Source organism: Oryctolagus cuniculus, chromosome 2 (assembly GCF_964237555.1).
Source record: "Oryctolagus cuniculus chromosome 2, mOryCun1.1, whole genome shotgun sequence".
Lineage (NCBI taxonomy): Eukaryota > Metazoa > Chordata > Mammalia > Lagomorpha > Leporidae > Oryctolagus > Oryctolagus cuniculus.
In genome coordinates this window covers 159,884,801-159,903,967 of record NC_091433.1, presented here as the reverse complement: position 1 = coordinate 159,903,967, position 19,167 = coordinate 159,884,801, and the positions used below count along the sequence as shown (strand labels likewise).

At 50.4% G+C, this 19,167-nt stretch overlaps 1 protein-coding gene across 11 annotated transcripts in view; it reads left to right on the top strand.

Moving 5' to 3' along the window:
* MTA3 (metastasis associated 1 family member 3) overlaps nt 1-14,020 on the top strand; it is a 218,359-nt gene extending 204,339 nt beyond the window's left edge. For 5 of the 11 annotated variants that reach the window (XM_070069204.1, XM_070069199.1, XM_070069198.1 and 2 more), the window contains exons 17-18: nt 12,801-12,831; nt 13,567-14,020. In XM_070069204.1, the coding sequence (XP_069925305.1) occupies nt 12,801-12,831; nt 13,567-13,642 (107 nt within the window). In that variant the 3' untranslated portion in view covers nt 13,643-14,020. Of the gene's footprint in view, nt 1-12,758; nt 12,832-13,566 lie in introns of all 11 variants that reach the window. The other 6 variants (XR_011386670.1, XR_011386669.1, XM_070069201.1 and 3 more) reach the window with 3 other exon arrangements.
* The last annotated feature ends 5,147 nt before the right edge of the window (nt 14,021-19,167 follow it).

Sequence of the window (19,167 nt, the reverse complement as noted above, 5' to 3'; positions counted from 1 at the left end):
TGCATCTACATGATAAGGGATTCTGGGAGACCAGGAAATTTGTGTTGCATACTATTGTATCTCTGTGCCTCTCACAGTGCCAGGCATGTAATAGGTGCTCGTATATATTAACTGTATAAATAAAAATGATTGAGAGAAATGAGAGCTAGAGAGGTGAGTTAACTTGTCAACACTTAGTAGGTACTCCATAGGTGGATTGGGATTCCTACTTGGCCGTGACTGATTGAGGCTGCTCTTTGAAAGCCACTGTTACAAATCAGTTATGACTGTCAAGCATGCTGTCCTGGGTTTTGTCAACAAATTAGAAATCACGTAAGTTATTTTAACAGCTGATTTCCTATAAGAAATCAATATGACAGATATTGGAGGACAGACTGGGTGAACTTGGAACACGGAGTGGGTCATAGGAAACAGCTGCTACTCTTGAGGGTTGGAGAGCACAAGGAAAAAGCTGGGTTATCGCAGCCCAGAAGCTCAAGGAGGACCCTGAGGAGAGGGTGCTGTGTTGCTGGTCGGGCATCTCTCAGGAGGTATGATGACACTAAGTCTGGGACAAACTGCTGCAGCTGCTTGGGGCCACACAACAGGTAAGGAAGAAGCAGGTCCCTCCTCCCTCCTCCAGCCTTGCAGGCTCTATCTAGCACCCCCTACTGGCATGGTAAGAACAGGACAGCAAACAAGAAATGAGTGTTCAGAGGCCCAGCCCCAGCATCAGGAATCAGGATGGTCAGGTGTGGAGCTGTGAAACCAAAATGTAACAGAAACACTCATTTGAGAAAGTTTTTATGTTCCTAATGAATCTTATCCTTGGGATAATGGGTCTGTTTCTTAATTTCTTGTGATATAGAATCAAGATAAACTCAAAGTACTGAAAAAAATGTTTGGTAGTGGTGAGTTTTCATGAGGTAGTTAATAGCATTATATGTTGAAACAGGTAGACTCAAACTCAGGAGAAAGCCTTGCCCTGACAGGGAATCTGCATGCTGTGTGCTCTGTTAAGCAAACTGCATGGTCTAGGGCAACACACGGATTCTGTGACCACCATAAGGGAACTTCAACTCTGAGAGTCAGCGTGAAATCTGCACACACAAGAAGCCCAAGTGCGGGGAATCAGGAATGGCAGTGATGTGGGCCTTAGTGCCTTAATTTGGAATCTGGGTTCTTGCCTCACAAAAAGATAAGAATTCAAAGGGAAGTCATCCATACATACTACAAAACTGAGAACAGGATTTATTTAAAAGTGAGAGAATAAATATACATTCATTCATAAGTGTAGGTTGCCCCTCACGGAGAAATACTGTTCATGAGTGGGCTGGAGGGTTGCCCAAAAAAAGAGAGAGTCAGAGGAAAAAGCCTAAGTAGCACCCCCAGTTGTAGTCAGGAGTGAAAAGAGGGCTCTCCCTCATTTTCAGCCTCTTTTAGCCTGTGTGAAGCCATCTGGGAATCTTAATGGCACCTTCATGAGGAGTTTAATATCCAGGTAGTCATCATGATGTCTCCTGGATGAGATACAGGTACATCCTGGGAAAGTGGTCTCTTTTGACTGACAGGTTAAGATACTATATTGCAGGGCTACAATGATTCCAGCCCACGTAGGCCTAACTTTCTGCCTGCCTGTTCATACTGTATCATTAGGAAGAATGAAGTTTCAAACTTATAGACCAACATTAAGACACAGTGCCTTATCAATCTCCCTACCCTTCAGTCTTTCCTCTTAAGCTGTTGGTCCAGCTGTGTGCCATGTGCTGCCATTGGTGGTTTCCAAATCCTGCCTCCATTTCTTTTCTTCCTTTTTTTTTTTTTTTAAAGATTTATTTACTTTTTTGAAACACAGAGTTACAAAGAGGCAGAGACACAGAGAGAAAGAAAGAGGGGAGAGGAGAGAGAGAGAATGTCTTCCATCTGCCAGTTCTCTCCACAAATGGCTGCAATGGTCAGGGCTGGGCCAGGCTGAAGCCAAGAGCCAGGAGCTTCTTCCAGATCTCCCACATGGGCTCAGGGTCCCAAGTACTTGGGCCATCTTCCACTGCTTTCCCAGGTGCATTAGCAGGGAGTGGGATTGGAAGTGGAGCAGCTGGAATTTAAACTGGCACCCAAATGGGCTTCACCCACTACTCCACAGCACTGAGCCCCCTCCATTTCTTTTTTTTTTTTTTTTAAAGATTGATTTATTTATTTGAAAGTCAGAGTTACACAGAGAGAGTAGAGGCAGAGAGTCAGAGAGAGGTCTTCCATCTGATGGTTCACTCCCCAGTTAGCCACAACAGCTGGAGCTGCGCCAATCTGAAGCCAGGAGCCAGCTTTTTCTGGGTCTCCCATGCAGGTGCAAGGGCCCAAGGACTTGGGCCATCTTCTACTGCTTTCCCAGGCCATTGTAGAGAGCTGGATTGGAAGTGGAGCAGCCGGGACTTGAGCCAGTGCCCACATGGGATGCTGGCACTGCAGGCGGTGGCTTTACCCGCTACGCCACAGTGCCGACCCCCCCCCCCCCATTTCTGACTTATAGATATCTGACATTGTTGCTGCCAGCAAACAAGTGTCTTCCATGTTTGACCCACTTGGTTGACTCCATGTTGCCATGAGTAGGGAAGGCATTGAGGTTAGTAGGGGTAGAAGAGTCATTACTAGAAAACTTTCCATGTCTGAGAACCCTAATAGGACAGTGGGAAGACGAGATTTATCTAAGCCATGAAGCAGGAAAGGGGCGAGGGGAGAACACCTAAATGTTCAGAGTTGGGTGTGATTAATTGCTGCTGACTTTCCTGATTACCTCTTGTGTGAGCATAGATGAGTGCCTGGGTTTCTTTGCACCCGTTTTCTCCTCTGTAAATCCACAAAGTGCAGATTATGTTGGCCTAACAGAGTTTTTCTAGTGATTAACATTTTTCATGTATTTTGTGTCACTTGGTCTTCCAAACCCTTTGTGAGGGTGTTATAACCTGCATTTTTGTAAAGAAGAAAGTCAAATCTCAGAAAGGTTAAGGAATTTACGAAAGACACACTGATAACAAGTAGCAGAGATGGGCCTTACAGTCCAAATCTAGTGTTTTTCCTGGCTGGATGAGTAAGGCCCTGTCTTGTGTGTGGAATGCAGCACATGTGACATTTACAGTCTCTGGGTGTGGGAGATGGATGTGTGTTTGCAAATTTTTAAAGAAACATAGTGGGTGTTTTTCTTTTCTTGTACTGTAAAATGTAAGCCATCTTTTTTTTTTAATTTTTTAAAAAATATTTATTTATTTTAAAAGCAGAGAGAGATCCATCTTCTGTTTGCTCATTCACTCCCCAAATGGCCCCAATGGTCAGGGCTGATCCAGGCCAAAGCCAGGAGCTCCATCCAGGTCTCTTACATGGGTGTCAGGGGCCCAGGCACTTGGTCATCTTCCACTGCTTTCCCAGGTGCATTAGCAGAGAGCTGCATCCAAAGCAGAGCAGCCAGGACTGGAACCAGCAGCTGCAACATGGGATGCTGGCTTTGCAGGTGGCAACTTAACCTCCTGTGCCACAGTGCTGGTCCCCATCATTGTTGCATAGAGCCCTGCACCCCCATTTCCTACTTCTGTTCCCTCTATCAGACCCCTCCTCCTTCTGGCAGGTGGGGCCTGAGAGCTAGCATTAAGAGGAGGGGAAAAGAAAGAAGAAAATTCACAGGCTCACCTGAAACTGAGACATGTTTGAGTCAAATCCTGTACTATTCTGAACGTAGATACTAGGTATTCGTTAAGTGTTAAGATTCTACCTCCATCTTAAAAGAGTAGCTGCTGTTAAGTTTTATATGGAAAATTACTAAGATACCAACCAATTTTTTTTCTATTCATGTGTGAATTGTTTATAAAGAAGCTGTCAATACTTTTCTTATAACTATTTATATCTTACCTAATTCTCAAAAGCTGATTCTCAAAAGCTGACCCACAATTTTCTTGAAGGTAAACAGGGGTGTTCCAGTATGTATTTGTACATCAGAAAGGCCCGGCTTAAATATAGAGAAACTGTCCTTATTTAGGATATTTTGAGGAGCAGTAAAGACAGGAAATTAGATTTCTAGGGAGGGCCTGCTCAGCCTCTATAGGCTCCTGTAACTAGAGACCCTAAGGCAGAGGGGATAGGACACCATGACCTTGAGATAGCAGAGTATTTTTCAGAGTGAAGGCTAAATTAGAAGTCTGGAAAGGAGAGGGACAGGTGGACTGTACAGGCCTCTCGTGGAATCCCGACCTCCCAAGAAGGCTCCCTTGGTTCCTCCCCCACTGTCAATTGCTGAGGTTGGGTCAGTTGGGAAATCTTCATTCTGCCGCACAGGTACAGGCGAGGGCCTACTGTGTCTCAGTCTTTACCCCATGGGGACCTTGAGAGAAACTTCTGCTTGTGGAAGGATACAGGCCAAGGGAGCCTCTTTGCAAGATGGTGCAGCTCTTTTACTGAAACAAGACCCTGTGTGCCGGGGAAACCAAGGCAACAGACTGAGAAGTGGGGTGTTTTCAGTGGGGCAGAACCAGGACATGTGAGCTGGGGAAAGTGATGAACTGTACAATAAACTCTAATCTGGTCTCTTCTGGATTATTTCCCCTGGGGCATTTGAGTACACTGGAGATCTAGTTTTTTGGTTCAATTTTTTTTTAAATTTATTTTCTGCATTGAGTAATGTCATCTTTCTGGCTCTCCCATCAAGAGAGTCTCCTATGTGGATGCTCCTGCAGGTGCAGTGTTATGGCATGGCGAGTGGTGTTTTGATGATGTGTTTTTGAAATTGGTGACACAGTAGTTCCTACCATGGGAAATGGGAGGTGGTGAGGGCCATTGTTCCAGCAAGCAAGCAGGGGAGTAAGGGAATGCACCTGCTGTCTTTACAAATTCCAATGAAAATAGACTGACAAGGACAGCTGATGGCACTCTTAGGCATGCTTAGACCCAGGCTGCCTTCTGTCAGAAATTTTATGTCCTTTCCAAAAACTGTAGTTCTTTTGAATCTTCTAAAACATTGTTTCTGGAACAGTATAATCAGGTGTCCTTAGACTCACCTCCAGTCTCCTTATCTCAACTTGTAATGTCATGATCTGGGTAAATACATTTTTAAAACTTTTGAGATTTTTAGAAAATTATTCCATAAGGGACCATTATGACCCCTGGGCTTACTGAATATGAAGTGTTATAGCAGAATACCTAACATATTGAGAGGGTCTCAGAACTATCAAAGCATTGTCAGAGGGCACTTGGTATCCCTCAGCCTGTGAAGCCACATGGGTAGGGACTATAGAGGAAGACAGACCCATGTATATTCAGCATGAATTGTCTACAACTTGGTGTTTTGGAATATTCTGGAAGGATGCCAAATAGGCCACCCCAGGACCGCTCCTAGTATCAGTTTCTCCTAAGAAGTACTTGTGTCTTATATATGAGTCCCTCCAAGATCTAGACTTGAGGCCTCTCAGCAGTGTGGAGGGCCTGGAAAAGTCTTCATTGTCCATGGTGGTTACTCAGAGGCCCTCAGCTGTGAGGACCAGCCCTGGCCTCCTGAATATGAGTCTGTGCTTACCTGCAGGAGACATTATGGGAAACCTTTGTTTTTTTTCCTTTAAGATTTATATTATTTATTTGAAAGCATTATAGAAAGAGAGGGAAAGAGAGAGAGAGAGAGATATCTTCCATCAGCTGGTTTACTCCACAAACGGCTGCAACAGCCATGGCTGGGCCAAGCCCAAGCCAGGAGCCAGGAGCTTTATCAGTTGCCCACATGGGTGGCAGGTGCTCAAGCACTTGGGCCACCCTCAACTGCTTTCCCAGGGACATTAGCAGGGAGTTGGACCGGAAGGAGAGCAGCCAGGTCTTGAACCTGTGCCCGCATTGGATACCGGCATTGCAGGTGGCAGCTTAATCCATTATGTCACAACTCCGGCCCACGGCAAACCTTTTTAAGCAACCTGTCCCTGTGTTCCCCCATCTCAGGGAGGCCTCTGAGAAGGAAAGTGAAACTCTTGAGTTGAGAGCTGGGTCTCAAGTTTTGTCAGAAAAAGATGTTTGAGAAAGGAAAGGGTAGAAGACAGAAGAGAAAGGGGAGCAAGTCCCTGGAAAGAGGGTTGAAGAGGTCCGACCCATCCATCAGAAGGGTAAGGACAGCGGGGCAGGCTTTCGGGCTTGAGGCTTCGGCACCAGGTGGAAGGCCCACATTGCTTATGAGAGTGCTTAGGTTCAAGTCCTAACTCCGCCTCCCATTCAGCTTCCTGGTAAAGTGCACCCTGGGGCTCAAGTAGCTGGGTCCCTGCTGTCCATGTGTGAGACCTGGATGGAGTTCCTGGCTCCTGACTTCATCGCAGCCCAGCCCCTGCTGTTGTGGGTATTTGAGTGAACCAGCAGATGGAAGATTATCAAGCTCTCTGTCTCTGTATTTTTCTGTCTCATCTTTTAAGAGAGAGAGAGAGAGGGAGAGAGAGCGCGAGAGAGCACACAGATCCGGATCTTGATCCCCTGGGAGAGTAAAGACCAGCCCCAGATGCCAGTTGACTTAGGCAGCCTCCTGAGCAGTCCCTGGCACCTGTGTGGGAGTGTGGAGAAGCCTTCTGAGGAAGCCTGGGACAATGGAGATGGATGTTTGTCAGTCACACAGTTGGTTTGGAAACACCCCTGGGCTCATTTTAAGCTTCCCAACCTAGCTCATTGTTATTTTCTTCCCCTGTTCCCAGTTTTCCCTTGCAAATGACTGAGAACTCCTTATGCTCAGAAAACACCTGGGTTATAATCAATGCATTTTCCTCCCTCAACCAGATATTTATTTTTATCAGCAACAGTTTATGTATGAATGAATAAAAAAGTGATTAATGTAAAATTTAGGTGCAAACTCAGTGGTAGGCATGTGAGATGGAGATATCTGAGGAGACCCTTTCCTGCTGTTCTGATGGCAGCAACTTCACTGAGTGAGTGCCTTGGGGGCAGGCAGTGAGCAAGACCCAGAGGAAGACCCAGAGCAAGTCTTGGGAAAAAGGGGAGACCTGGGACTCGACATTCAGCAGATAAGACAGGCAGGGTTTTTGGATAGTGGGCCTCCTGGACTGACCTTCTGATCTGCTTGTTCCTCTCCAGTTTTCATCTTTGTGCCTTTTTACTAGAATCTGGAAGGCGTTCTCAACTTCACATTCCAACCAGATTTGACTGCTAATTTTTTTTTATTGTGTGTGTGTGTGTTTTTTAAAGGAGACTCGGGATTTTTTTTTTTTCCAAAGATTTTATTTATTTATTTGAGAGGCAGAGTCACAGACAGTGAGAAGGAAAGACAGAGAGAAAGGTCTTCTTTCCATTGGTTCACTCCCCAAATGGCTGCAACCGCCAGAGCTGTGCCGATCCAAAGCCAGGAGCCAGGTGCCTTTTCCTGTCTCCCACAAGGGTGCAGGGGCCCAAGCACTTGAGCCATCTTCTGCTGCTTTCCCAGGCCACAGCAGAGAACTGGATCAGGAAAGGAACGGAACAGCCAGGACTCGAACCGGCGTCCATATGGGATGCTGGCACTGCAGGCAGAGGATTAACCTACTGCGCTATGTTGCTGGCCTCTTTTTTTTTTTTTTCTTTTATGGTGCAAAATATAGATTGAAGTTATTTTCTTTGTTAGTGGTGGTATTTTTTTAAAAGATTTATTTACTTATTTGAAAGGCAGAGTTACAGAGAGGCAGAGGCAGGAGGGGGGGCAAAGGAAGGAGGAAGGTGGTGGTGGAGGAAGACAGAGAGGGAGAGAGGGGAGGGAGAGAGAGAAGGAGAGGTCTTCCATCTGCTGGTTCATTCCCCAAATGGCTGCAATGGCTGGAGGTGGGCCAATCGGAAGCCAGAAGCCAGGTGCTTCTTCTGGGTCTCCCACACAGGTGCAGGGGCCCAAGGACTTGGTCATCTTCTGCTGCTTTCCCAGGCCATAGCAGAGAGCTAGATTGGAAGAGGAGCAGCTGGGACTCAAACCGGCACGCATATGGGATGCTGGCACTGTAGCACGGCGGCTTTACAAGCTATGCCACAGCATGGCCCCCATCTCTGCTAATTTTTAGTTAACTTCTTGTTGTTGGAGATGTAAGATTTTTATGTCTTTTTGACGTTTTAATCACTGTGAAATGATGCTTTTTATCTGTTATTACTCCTTGCCTTGAAGTTTATTTTGTTTAATATTAATATTGCCACATCAGTTTTCTTTGTTTTTGTTTTTCTTAATGAAATTTTTTCTAGTTGTATTAAGCTTGAAATAGAATGACTCTTGTGGCATCTATAAAGCCCACACATGTTTTCCTAGCACAGATTTTTAAAGCCCTAGAAAGATAGTTTCCATTACCACTGCTTTTTAAAACAGCTGTAGTGTGGCATAATTTTCATTTAGTAAACTGCATATACTTAAAATGCAATATTTGGTAAGTTTTAACCTATGTATACACAGGGAACCTTTGCAGCAGTCACCTCCAAAAGCTTTCTCACGCCCTTTTATACTAATCTTTCCTTCCCTTCCCCATCTCCCTTACCTCAGCCCCAGGGCACTACTGATGTGTTTTTGTCACCAGAGATTTGTTAATATTTTCTAGAATTTTGTATAAATGGAGTCATACAGTATGTACTCTATGCATTTGAATAATTTTTTAGATTTTTGTCTTTAAGGTCACTGATTATTCTACAGGATCAAATCTGTGGTTAATCTCATGAAAATTTTTTCATTTCAGATTCTGAATTTTTCAGTTTTCACATTTCTATTTAGTTCTTTTATACTTCTAAAATACATTGTCTTATCACCTGTTATATCCATCCTTTTTATAGATTCTTCAGCATATTTATGGTAATATTTGAGATCTATAATTGCTAATTTTTTAAAGATTTATTTATTTATTTGAAAATCAGAGTTACAGAGAGAGAGGGAGAGAAGAGAGAGATCTTCCAGTTGCTGGTTCACTCCTGAAATGGGTGCAACAGCCAGGGCTGGGGCAGGCTGAAGCCAGGAGCCAGGAGCACTTGGGCCATGTTCTATTGCTTTCCTAGGGACATGAGCAGATAGCTGTAGGAGCAAAGCAGCCAGTAATTGAACTGACACTGCAGGCAGTGGTTTAGCTAATTCTAACATCTCAGTCATCCATGTTTTTCTTTGGATTATGGGTTACATTTTCCTGCTTCATGTGTCTAATAATTCTTTAATGGTCCCATGGCTGGTAAGTTGTAGAGACTCTCTCTGTATTCTGTCATCTTCTTCTTCAGAGTCTTTTGTTCTAGAAGGCGGATCACTGATTCTGTGGAGGCTTGATTTAAAGCTTTATTAAGACTCAGCTTTCTGAGTTTTGCCCTTAGTCTCATGGGGTATCTTGGAAAGACCAGATCTTGGCAGAACTTGAACTCCAGACTCTGTCTTCCCAGCACTGGACAGTGGCTAAAGCTGCTGCTCATCTCTCCCAGCCTCATAGCTGGTGTTTCCCTCTGGGCTCCTTGGGGATCATCCTGTACTAGCATGATGCACGAGTCAGCCAGTGATCTGAGGCGAGTGTGCATGTAGCTTCCCACCTGGGCTGGCAGCCTCACCTTTCCTGCCTGAGCTCTGTTCTGCAGAGCTAGCAAGTGAACGGGTAACGTTCCCTCTGAGGGAGGGAAGCGCCCGCAGGGAAAGCCAGGAGAGAGTAGCCCTCGCCTTGGCTCACTTTTTTCTAGGATCACAGCGCCTCTGGTTTTTGCCTGGTTTTGGTTGCTCTCCAGTACCATCAAAGAGTTGCTTTTAATATTTTATCCAGGGTCGGCGCCGTGGCTCACTAGGCTAATCCTCCGCCTTGTGGCACCAGCACACCGGGTTCTAGTCCCATTCGGGGCGCCGGATTCTGTCCCAGTTGCCCCTCTTCCAGGCCAGCTCTCTGCTATGGCCCAGGAGTGCGGTGGAGGATGGCCCAAGTCCTTGTGCCCTGTACCTGCATGGGAGACCAGGATAAGCACATGGCTCCTGGCTTCCGATCAGCACAATGCGCTGGCCGCAGCGGCCATTGGAGGGTGAACCAATGGCAAAAGGAAGACCTTTCTCTCTGTCTCTCTCTCTCTCACTGTCCACTCTGCCTGTCAAAAAAAAATATTTTATCCAGAATTTTTTTTAAAGATTTATTTTATTTATTTGAAGAGTTACAGAGAGAGGTAGAGACAGAGAGAGAGGTCTTCCATCTGCTGGTTCACTTTCCAGATGGCTGCAACGGCTGGAGCTGCGCCGATCCGAAGCCAGGAGCCAGGAGCTTCTTCTGGGTCTCCCATGTGGGAGCAGGGGCCCAAGCTCTTGGGCCATCTTCTACTGCTTTCCCAGGCCATAGCAGAGAGCTGGAGCAGAAGTGGAGCAGCCGGGACTCGAACAGGTCCCCATATGGGATGCTGGCGCTTCAGGGCAGGGCGTTAACCCGCTGTGCCACAGCACCAGCCCCTTTATCCAGAATTTATCACTGTTTTTGGCTGAAGGGTTTAGTCAGTATAAATTAACTCATTATTATAGGAAGCAGAACTCCCCAGTCTTTGTATGGGCTTCTCCCCCACACCCACCTTGCTTCTCTCAATTGAGAAAATAACATGGCGCTGTGGCACAGTGAGTTAAGCTGCCGCCTGCATCACCGACATCCCATATGAGTGCCTGTTTGAGTCTGGCTGCTCCACTTCTGTTCCAGCTCCCCACTAATACGCCTGGGAAAGCAGCTGAAGATGGTTGAGTGCTTGGGGCTCTGCCACCCACTTGGCAGATCTGGATGGAGTTCCAGGCTCCTGGCTTCAGTCTGGCCCAGCCCTAGCCATTGCAGCCATTTAGGGAGTAAACCAACCAGCAGATGGAAGGTCTGTCTGTCTGTCTGTCTCTGTCTCTCTGCCTTTCATATAAATAGATAAATTAAAAAAAAAAAAGAGAGAGAGAGAAAATAGTATACTGTTTATACCTTTGGATACTACATCTCTTCTCCACGGATACTAGTGATAGTGACTTGTGGTTTTTAAGTTTTCTTCTCCATCAACTGTCCAATTTGCATTCTTCCGTTTCCTTGTTTTGATCTCTACTGTTTGTGTTAGAGGTTTTTCCCTGGTGACCTTTGTTATCTAATGCTGTTTAAGATTAGGAGACTAACAGTCACACTGAACGCTCTGTGCTTGTGTTTGTGACACTGGTAGTACACTTCACAGGATGGGCAGGTTGGACTGGCTGCTGAGTTCCCCACATGCCGGTGTCTTTAGGTCAGAGAAGTGTCTTCCTTCTCTTTGCCCATAGGGTAAAGGTTTGGTTACCTGGATTCTGGCAGCTCCATGGGAGAAGGCTGGGCACTCACAGTAGACACATGTTCACTTGATACCTCTGTTTTGGAATTGTTAGCTCCTCCCTCACTTGTGCTTGGTGCCTGGTATCTCCTAGGCCTGAGACCCTCCGTTTGTTCTCATTGGAGAGTAAATATCCAAACTGGAGGGAGGTCAAGGGTTGCCCAGTCATGGGACTAGGGGAGCTTCTAGGGGCCCAGCTGCTTCCCAGATTGCCCTTGGCTAAACCTTGCCAGCCTCCCTCCCCTGCCGCCACGGGGACCTGTGGTGTTTCCTGAGCCCTTGAGGATTCTCTGGACAAGCTGGGTTCTTGGCTTTCCCCTTGGCTTTCTGAGTGACTGCTCTGTCACCACTCATCTGCCTGCTTTCTAGCCTCTAAAATTATGGTGGTGGTTTCTTCTCTGATTTTCACATGGGGAAGACACTGACTCAGGAGTTAGCAGCCAGAAACCATAAAGGGTTTATTTCATGGCATCTGTCCTTTAGGGTGCAGAATCTGCAAGTCCATGGACGCCAAGCACTTTGGAGTGGTTAAACCAATAGGCAAAATTTTGAAAAAAACCCACAAAATAAGTGCTTATGAACCAGGATTAGTATATACAAAAGTGACAAGTGTGGAGTAATGCATCTGAGAATAAAGAAAGAAGGAAGGAATTGATTTGGGGCTGCATGGTGGTTCAGGAAGAGACCTGAGAACTGGCGTAGACCTTGCCCTGGGCCCCTGTGCCAGGGCAGCTGTGCTGAAGGCCTCTGTGTCTGGGACTCTGCATGTGGCTGTGTGGGGCTGGGAAGGCTGTGAACAGGGGAAAGTGCAATGATAGCCTTACAAGGAAGGGCAGATGGCAACCCTGGGAGGCTGCAGCCTGGAACACAGAGAGGGAACACATCCCAGCATCAGCCCACGGTGAGCATGGAGCAGGCTGGTGTGAGCTTGGATACCAGATCCTGGGCTATTAGGAGAAGGTTGCACTTAAAACTGGAGCAGGTGAGTATAGCACAATTTACCACAGTGAGTCAGAGACCTGATAAACTGGTACGTGGCAGGTGGCTCTTCTAGCAGGTGGTTTAATCTCATGGGGTTTTGGACAAACAAATGAGAGAGAAAGAGAGAGGCTTCTGAGAGATTCCGACAAATGTGTAACCTTTAATTTCAACTCTGATGAGGATGGCATGGTTTTACTAGACTGTTCACAGAACACGGCACTGGATGGAGAGTGGGCAACTTGGCCTAGTAGGAGAAACTTGAACCAAGAACTGGGTTCAAGTCGCGACTCCTCAACTGATTTGCTCTGTGACCTTGAGCAAATTCCTAACCTTTCTGATGCTCTCAAAGTTCTAGTGAAAATGGAGAGAGGCGGTTTTGTAACCTACAGGAAGTTCAGTGAAGCGAAGGTTAGCCTGATTCCAGAACTGAACTTCCGTGGGTCTTATTCAATGCGTATTTGGTGAACCCATCTCAAATACCAGGCTGTGTACACGTATCTTCCCTGTTCTAGAAAGGCTCACCAAGTGAAGCACAGCTCTGCTCCATCTTGCAGCCCTTCCTCGGGATGCTACAAGGCTGTGGAGGTGAGCGGCCCTGCGTCCGTTTTGGCTGCAAAGTGGCATGCATGAGGGGAGAGGAGGCCCGAGCATCTGTGCCTTCCCCACTGCCCCCCGTTGGTTTCCCAGTAACCAAGAGAAAGGCTTCACAACCGCTGGCGCTGCGAGGGGTGGTGAGCTGTTTTGCAGGCCTTGCTGTTCTTCGTTTCCTCGCCTCTGTTGTGAGGGCCCCGCTGCCCAGCTTGGGTACAGCAGAGTGGAAGGCTCTGGGGGAAGTGGGCGGCACAGGAACAGTTTCTGACACTGTGACATGAGTGCATGGGCATTGAGGTTCCCTCCTCTCCCACGAGAAAAGTGTGTTCGTGGCCTGTGCGTGGCCATGACAACGATGAATGATGATGGCTTCCGATGAGTAGCTGCTCCTGGCTGGAGTGTCTCCCAATCCTCCGCGTGGGTCAGAGACGAGAGTCCCCTGCGCAGTATGCTGTGGCACCCTGCCCGACGCCACTGACCCTGCCTGTCCCAAACCCAGCTTCTGCGTGACTTCAGCGTCAGTCGTCTGTTTTCTTCACCTCAGACTTTCCCTTTGGTTCAGCTCTAAACCGCCTCGTGAGCTTGTTTGAATGAACGCTGGGCCTCCTTGCCCCGGAGGTTGCCGTGTGGGTGGGAGCGCTGGTTCCCGTCTCACCCTCGTCCCGCCCTGCCCCCCGCCCTCCCTGCGCTCAGGACGCATTCACCTTGACTCTTTCTTCCCTTTTCCAGAACTCACATGCTGCGTGTCAGACTGAGCCTCCCTGTTTCATCCTGCAATCCAAGACTCGCTACACCACCCCGCTGATGTCCACAGCCATGCCTGGGAAGGAGGCAGCCCCATTCCCAGTCCCTTTCAGGGGAGACCTCCTCGTGCGCCCCGTGGAGACTCAGTGGGGCAGGGGAAGAAACTGTGGGAGCACGTGCTGCAGGCTGCGTCTCCGTGTGTGCGTCCCGGGCACCTCGCTTTCCTCTCAGAGACCTTGCTGTCCCACAGCGGGACCTGCCTGAGAAGGGGGGTGGGGGAGCCGCCCCTCCCCTTCTGCCCCCTCCACTCTGCAGCAGGAGCCACGGCCCTGCATGTGTCAGCTCCGCTCTGTTTCATGCTCTGTAATTACGTACAGGAGGGCCTTGGCTTCATTCTAATGGATTTTTCTTAAGAACATGCCAGTGTTTATGCAGTTGATGGTGTCTCCCTATCCTCGCTGTTACTGTCACTTGGCTTTTCCTTTTCTTATGGGGGAAATCCCCCTCTTTCCCCTATAGCCTATATTTGACCCCTCCCACTCCCACCTCTCCGAGGCACAGAACTCCCTGAGGATCTGACGGAAGGTGAGCTGGTCGTTTCTGGTAAGCCTGCAAACTCTGCTCATCACCCGCGTGTGTCGTTGGAGAGAGCTGATGTTCTCCAGGTTCTGCTCAGTCCCAGGCAACTCCAGCAAGAGCCGGTGTTAAGTATGCCCAGCCTGTGTGTTGCTGGGATGAGCCACCTGTGTACTGTGTGCTCCCTCACAGCCAAACCAGCTGACGAGGATCTGTGGCCAGGTGGATCCTACGGTGGTGGTCACACATCACCCGGGGTGTATCTTAGAGAGACTCTTCCTGGCCTGGGGGCTGTTAGCAGGTGTGAGCATGGCAGACGGCACCATGATTTCCATCCGCCGGCCCAGTGCTTCCTGTGTGCGCGCGTGCCTGCCCTCAGGAGGCTGCCTGCCCCCCTGGCTGGTGCTCAGCCCATCTGCCTGTGGCGCCCACCCTCCATAGCACCACAGCTGGCTGCTGTGCGGCTCTGGGCACCCAGCCACAGGGCTGGGAAGAGCTCAGTACCCGGTTAGCCGAGCAAGCGGACGTGGGGCTGGCCTCTCCCCTGCCCTCCACTGGCAGTGGCAGGGCACAGGACCACAGCACCGTGAAAGACAATGGAGTGTGACCGCTCAGCTGTCTCGAGGCTGCAGTCGGGAGGCAGCTGGCCGGCTGGTAGGAGGTGCCACTGACAGCAGGCTCAATGCAGACAGACCTCCCCGGGAAGAGGGAGCCATCGCAAAGACAATGCTGCTCTCCGAGAATGCGCTGCGCGGAGCTCAGGCCCAGCTGCCTGGCCCGTCTGCAGCCTGGCAGTCCTCCTGGCTTCTCTTCTGAGGAGGAGTTGGTTCTCATCTTGGGCTTCTGTGGGGGTGCCCGGGGGATGTTCCCGCCACTGCCAGCCCACGGAGTTATACTGGGTCTTGGCTCAGGCCCACCAGCGGGGCCTGTGTCCGGGATGCTAAGTGAGACGGGTGGAGGTGGCAGGGGCCCACTGAGGCCCCTTCGGTGAAGCCCTGGGGAGAGGAGGCAGCTAGCTCTGTGTGTCGTGAGCCATGCGGTGGCTTCGTTGCTGGAGAAGACACGGCAAAGCTGTCTGAGCCCTGCCCTGGACTGACTGTCACTCACAGACGTGGAGGGGAAGTGATTCCCTCACCATTTCTCATCCCTTTCCTGACCCGTCCTAAATGGCTCCTAGGACAGCGAGCTGCCCATGACTCTGCCGCCAGCCCCACCCTCTCCACCTGGTGGGAGACATGCTCTCCCCAGGCCACGTTAAGCTTTGGACAAAGCACAGCTCATTTGGAGCTGCTTGTACCAGGGAGGCTCTTCCTTGCCCTGGTCAGTGCGCCCGCCTGGCTCTGCAGCCTCTTCTCCTCACACAGACGCTGCTGGGATTCTGTGCTCTCGGCTCACCTCTGGAAGGTCGGTTGTTCAGTGGCTGTCCTGCAGGGGGCCTCTAGGGTGCCCCCTTCTGGGGCCACACTTTTCAGGGAGCATGTGGTGGCCATGCCAAGACCGTGCACAGCCCATGGAGACGAGCTGTGGAGCTGCGCTCTGCAAGGCATCTCCTCTCCCCTTGCCAGTGCTGCTCACCCCGGTTTCCTAAGTGTGTGCAAGAAAGGAGGATGGGGAGGAGGTGTTGCTGGAACTTCTCGGCACGCCTCTCACAGTGCCACCGTGTCCACAACCTGACTGCTGTGGCTCAGAGCCCGATTAGGAAAGCAGAAACCACTCCAAGTACTTGAGACAGCAAGGTTTCAGGGCAGGCATTTGGCCTAGTGAGTAAGAGGCTGGTTAAGATGCCCGCAGCCCACATCTGAGTACCTGGGTTCAGGACTGAGCCCTGGCTCCTGACCCCAGCTTCCTGCCAGCGCACACCCAGAGAGGTAGCTGTGATGGCCCAAGTGACTGGGCTCCTGCCACCCACGTGGAGACCCACCCTGCTTCCTGGCTCCCAGTTTCGGCACCCATGGCTGCTGTGAGTGTCTGGGGAGAGAACCAGCAGATGGGAGATCTCTCTCTGCCTCTCAAGTAAACAAAACAACCACGGGTTTTAATCCAGAGATTTAACTTAGAAACAAGAAGAGCCGGGAGTGAGGGGCGAGCCAGAGACTGGGAGTAAAAGCAGGGAGGCTGTCACCAGAGGCCATGGCCATTGGGCAGGCCAGGGGACCACGGAGGCCACATCTAGTGGGAGCTGGAGCCTCAGGGAGATGCAGTCCGCCAGAGACATCCCCCAGGCCAAGAGTGAAGAGAAATGGCCTGACTCCTCTGGCTGGCCGGGCAGGTTTCTACAGGTGCCTCGTGATAGCTAGACCCAGGTGGAAGCCAGGTGCTCTAGGAGCCTGGGACGGACAACCTGCAGGCGTGGCCCCTCCACACAGAGCAGAGCTGGATAGGACGAGGGTGGGTGAGGAGCCGGTATGAGGCCCTGGTCTGCTTGTGTGCTGGGGGGGGACTTGGCTGGAGAGGGCTGCCCTGGGGTGTTACGGGCTCCGTCTGCCTAGGGAGGAGGTTTGCTCTGGGAGGGCGGGGAAGCCTTTGTTGCTCCTGTTTTCCCTTGGGGGATTTCCTCAGCAGCCCCACCTCCGGGTCCCAGTGTTGCCCTGCCCCCTTCCTGCCCCTCTGCAGTGCATCTGCCAGCGATCACACCCCAGCATGCCTCTGTGCTCACAAGCATCCCCAGAGCCAGTCCTTTCCCGGCACGATGGCAAGGGCACGCCATCCACGCGTCGGTTTGTATCGTGTGTCCAATAAATTCCTGGAAATGATGCCTGGTTTTATTCCGTCCTTGCCAGGGACGGTGGCTCAGCTGTAACACCCCATGTGCACACCCCCAGGCCTGGGCCCCAGGTGGGCCTTGTAGCAGGTGCAAGGGGCCTAGGGAGGTGAGAGGCCTGGGCTCAGTGGCCTTTTCGAGGATCTGCGTCTTCTGCCATCTTGTGAGCCACATCCCCAGGCCGCGGGGAATTCAGAAAGGCACCCCGGTGGTGACCGAGGCCTGGAGGTGTGAGGAGCACCTGGCAGACCTCTCCCATGACCAGCTCCCTGAAGACACTGCTGTGGGCGGTGGCCCAGGCCTGGTGGTCGGGACGTGTGTCGGGGTCCTTGGGATGGTGCCCTGAGTGGGGCTGCTGTGGCCCAGCTCCAGGCTTCGCCACTAGACTGCATGTTTCACTGTGCCAAGGCCATGATGGGATGATGACTTGTGGCTCCCTGTCTCCCCTTAAGGACCCCATAGTGGAGTGTCCTGGCTCAGGCCAGGCTGCCACTTATTAGTTGTGTGACCTTGGGCAAGTTACTCAACTTTGCTGTGCCTTAGTGTTTCCATCTTTAAAATGGGATAAAAAATATCTGTCTCATAGGGTTAAAGAAGTCACATGTGTGTAATGCTTAAAGCAGGCACTGGCATAGGCAGAATGTTTGTTCCATCATCATTTTCTGTCCCCTCTATCGTATTCGTCTGACCCTCCTTCTGCTATCTTTAACTCTCCCCATGCTGGCCACAAGATAGCAGAGGCGTGGCACCCCCGCCCAGCCACACCTCCTTAGCTACTGTCTCATCACCCTTTCCGGGCAGCTTTGTTGAAAGAGGGAAGCATTGTCTCCACTGCTTCCAGCCTCATCGGTTCCTCGCCCATTACTGTCCACTTTGGCTCCCACGATGCTCCCGCCCCACCCACTCACTGAGCTCGCGGTCCGCAGTGTTGCTAATGATCCTGCAATTGCCAGATCCCACCCTGTCCTGGACCCCTGCTTGAGCCTCTCGAGTGTTTGGGGTCGCGGTCCCGGTGTTCTCTTCCTGTGTTGCACGGGTCCCCTCAATTCTGCTCAGGGCAGCGGCGTGAGACTCAGGTGCCACGCGTGCTTCCCTTTGCAGGTTTTCCCACACAGATCACTTCAGCCGAAGTTGTGGTCACCCGCACGCCGCCCTCCATCTCCGGAGACAGCGTTCCCTTTAATTTCATGTTTATCATCCAGAGCGTGCTTTGATATGTTTAATGCATATGTATGAATCCATGAGCAAAATAGAACGTGCTTTGCATACTCAACTTCATACAAATGGCAACCTATCGCTGCTTGAAAAGCTTTTTAAAAATAAAACAGTAGCGGACGATGCATTATTGCTCCAGGGCATTCGTCCAGGAGGCCTGAGCCGCCCGTGTCAGACGGGCGCTTTGCTTTTCAGATCCGCTCTCTTCAGCATGCCACTGGGAGACACGTCTGAAAAAGCCACGTTCTTGCACAAGACACTTCGCAGGCTGTCTGGGTATTTCATTTTTGGCTTTTCCCTTCATAAAAGATGGCTTTTCTGTTCCTTTTAGAGGGCGTCTCTGCTTGGGCAGAGAGATTGCTGTGCTTCTCTCGTGCCTATTTTTTCTTGCTGCAGACCCCGTTTTCTTGCCACTTAAAGGTTTCTCCAGAATGCCTTGTGCGGCCCCTGCTTGCAGGGATCTCTTCAGGATGGGTCCTGGTCCTGGTCACTCTCTCACCAGGAGACCCCATCCCGTAACCTCAGCCCTCCTGAAACCCTGTCTGTAGCCCTAAGAGGGCCCCTCCGTGTGTTCACCTGGCGGACCTCCACACCCCGAGACTCGCCTCCAAACCTGCCCACACCTGCATCCCCACTGTGTCACCGCCGCCCGTTGCCCACAAGGCTGCTGCCCTTGCTCCCTCCGCTGTGCATTTCCATGCTGACCCTGCATGCCCTGGGCACCCCTCTCTCTCCACGTCCTTGCTGGGAATGCACACCACTGCCTGCTTAGGTGGCCTCCCCCACCCCCTTCCTCACACTGCTACCAGAGTAATTGATGGAAACGCACGACTGATCACCGTCTTCCACTTAGAAACCTCCTGCGCTCGCCTTTCCCTTCCAGCCCCAGTTCTCTGCAGGACCGACCCCAGCTCCTGGGCTTGCGTCTGGGTCTGTGTTCTGATCGGGCTGTCTCTTGACAGTGCTAGGTCTTCTCCTCCCTCCTGTCACGCCTCAGTGTCCTCCTCCCCTCCCGCGCCCCAAGTCTTGAAGCT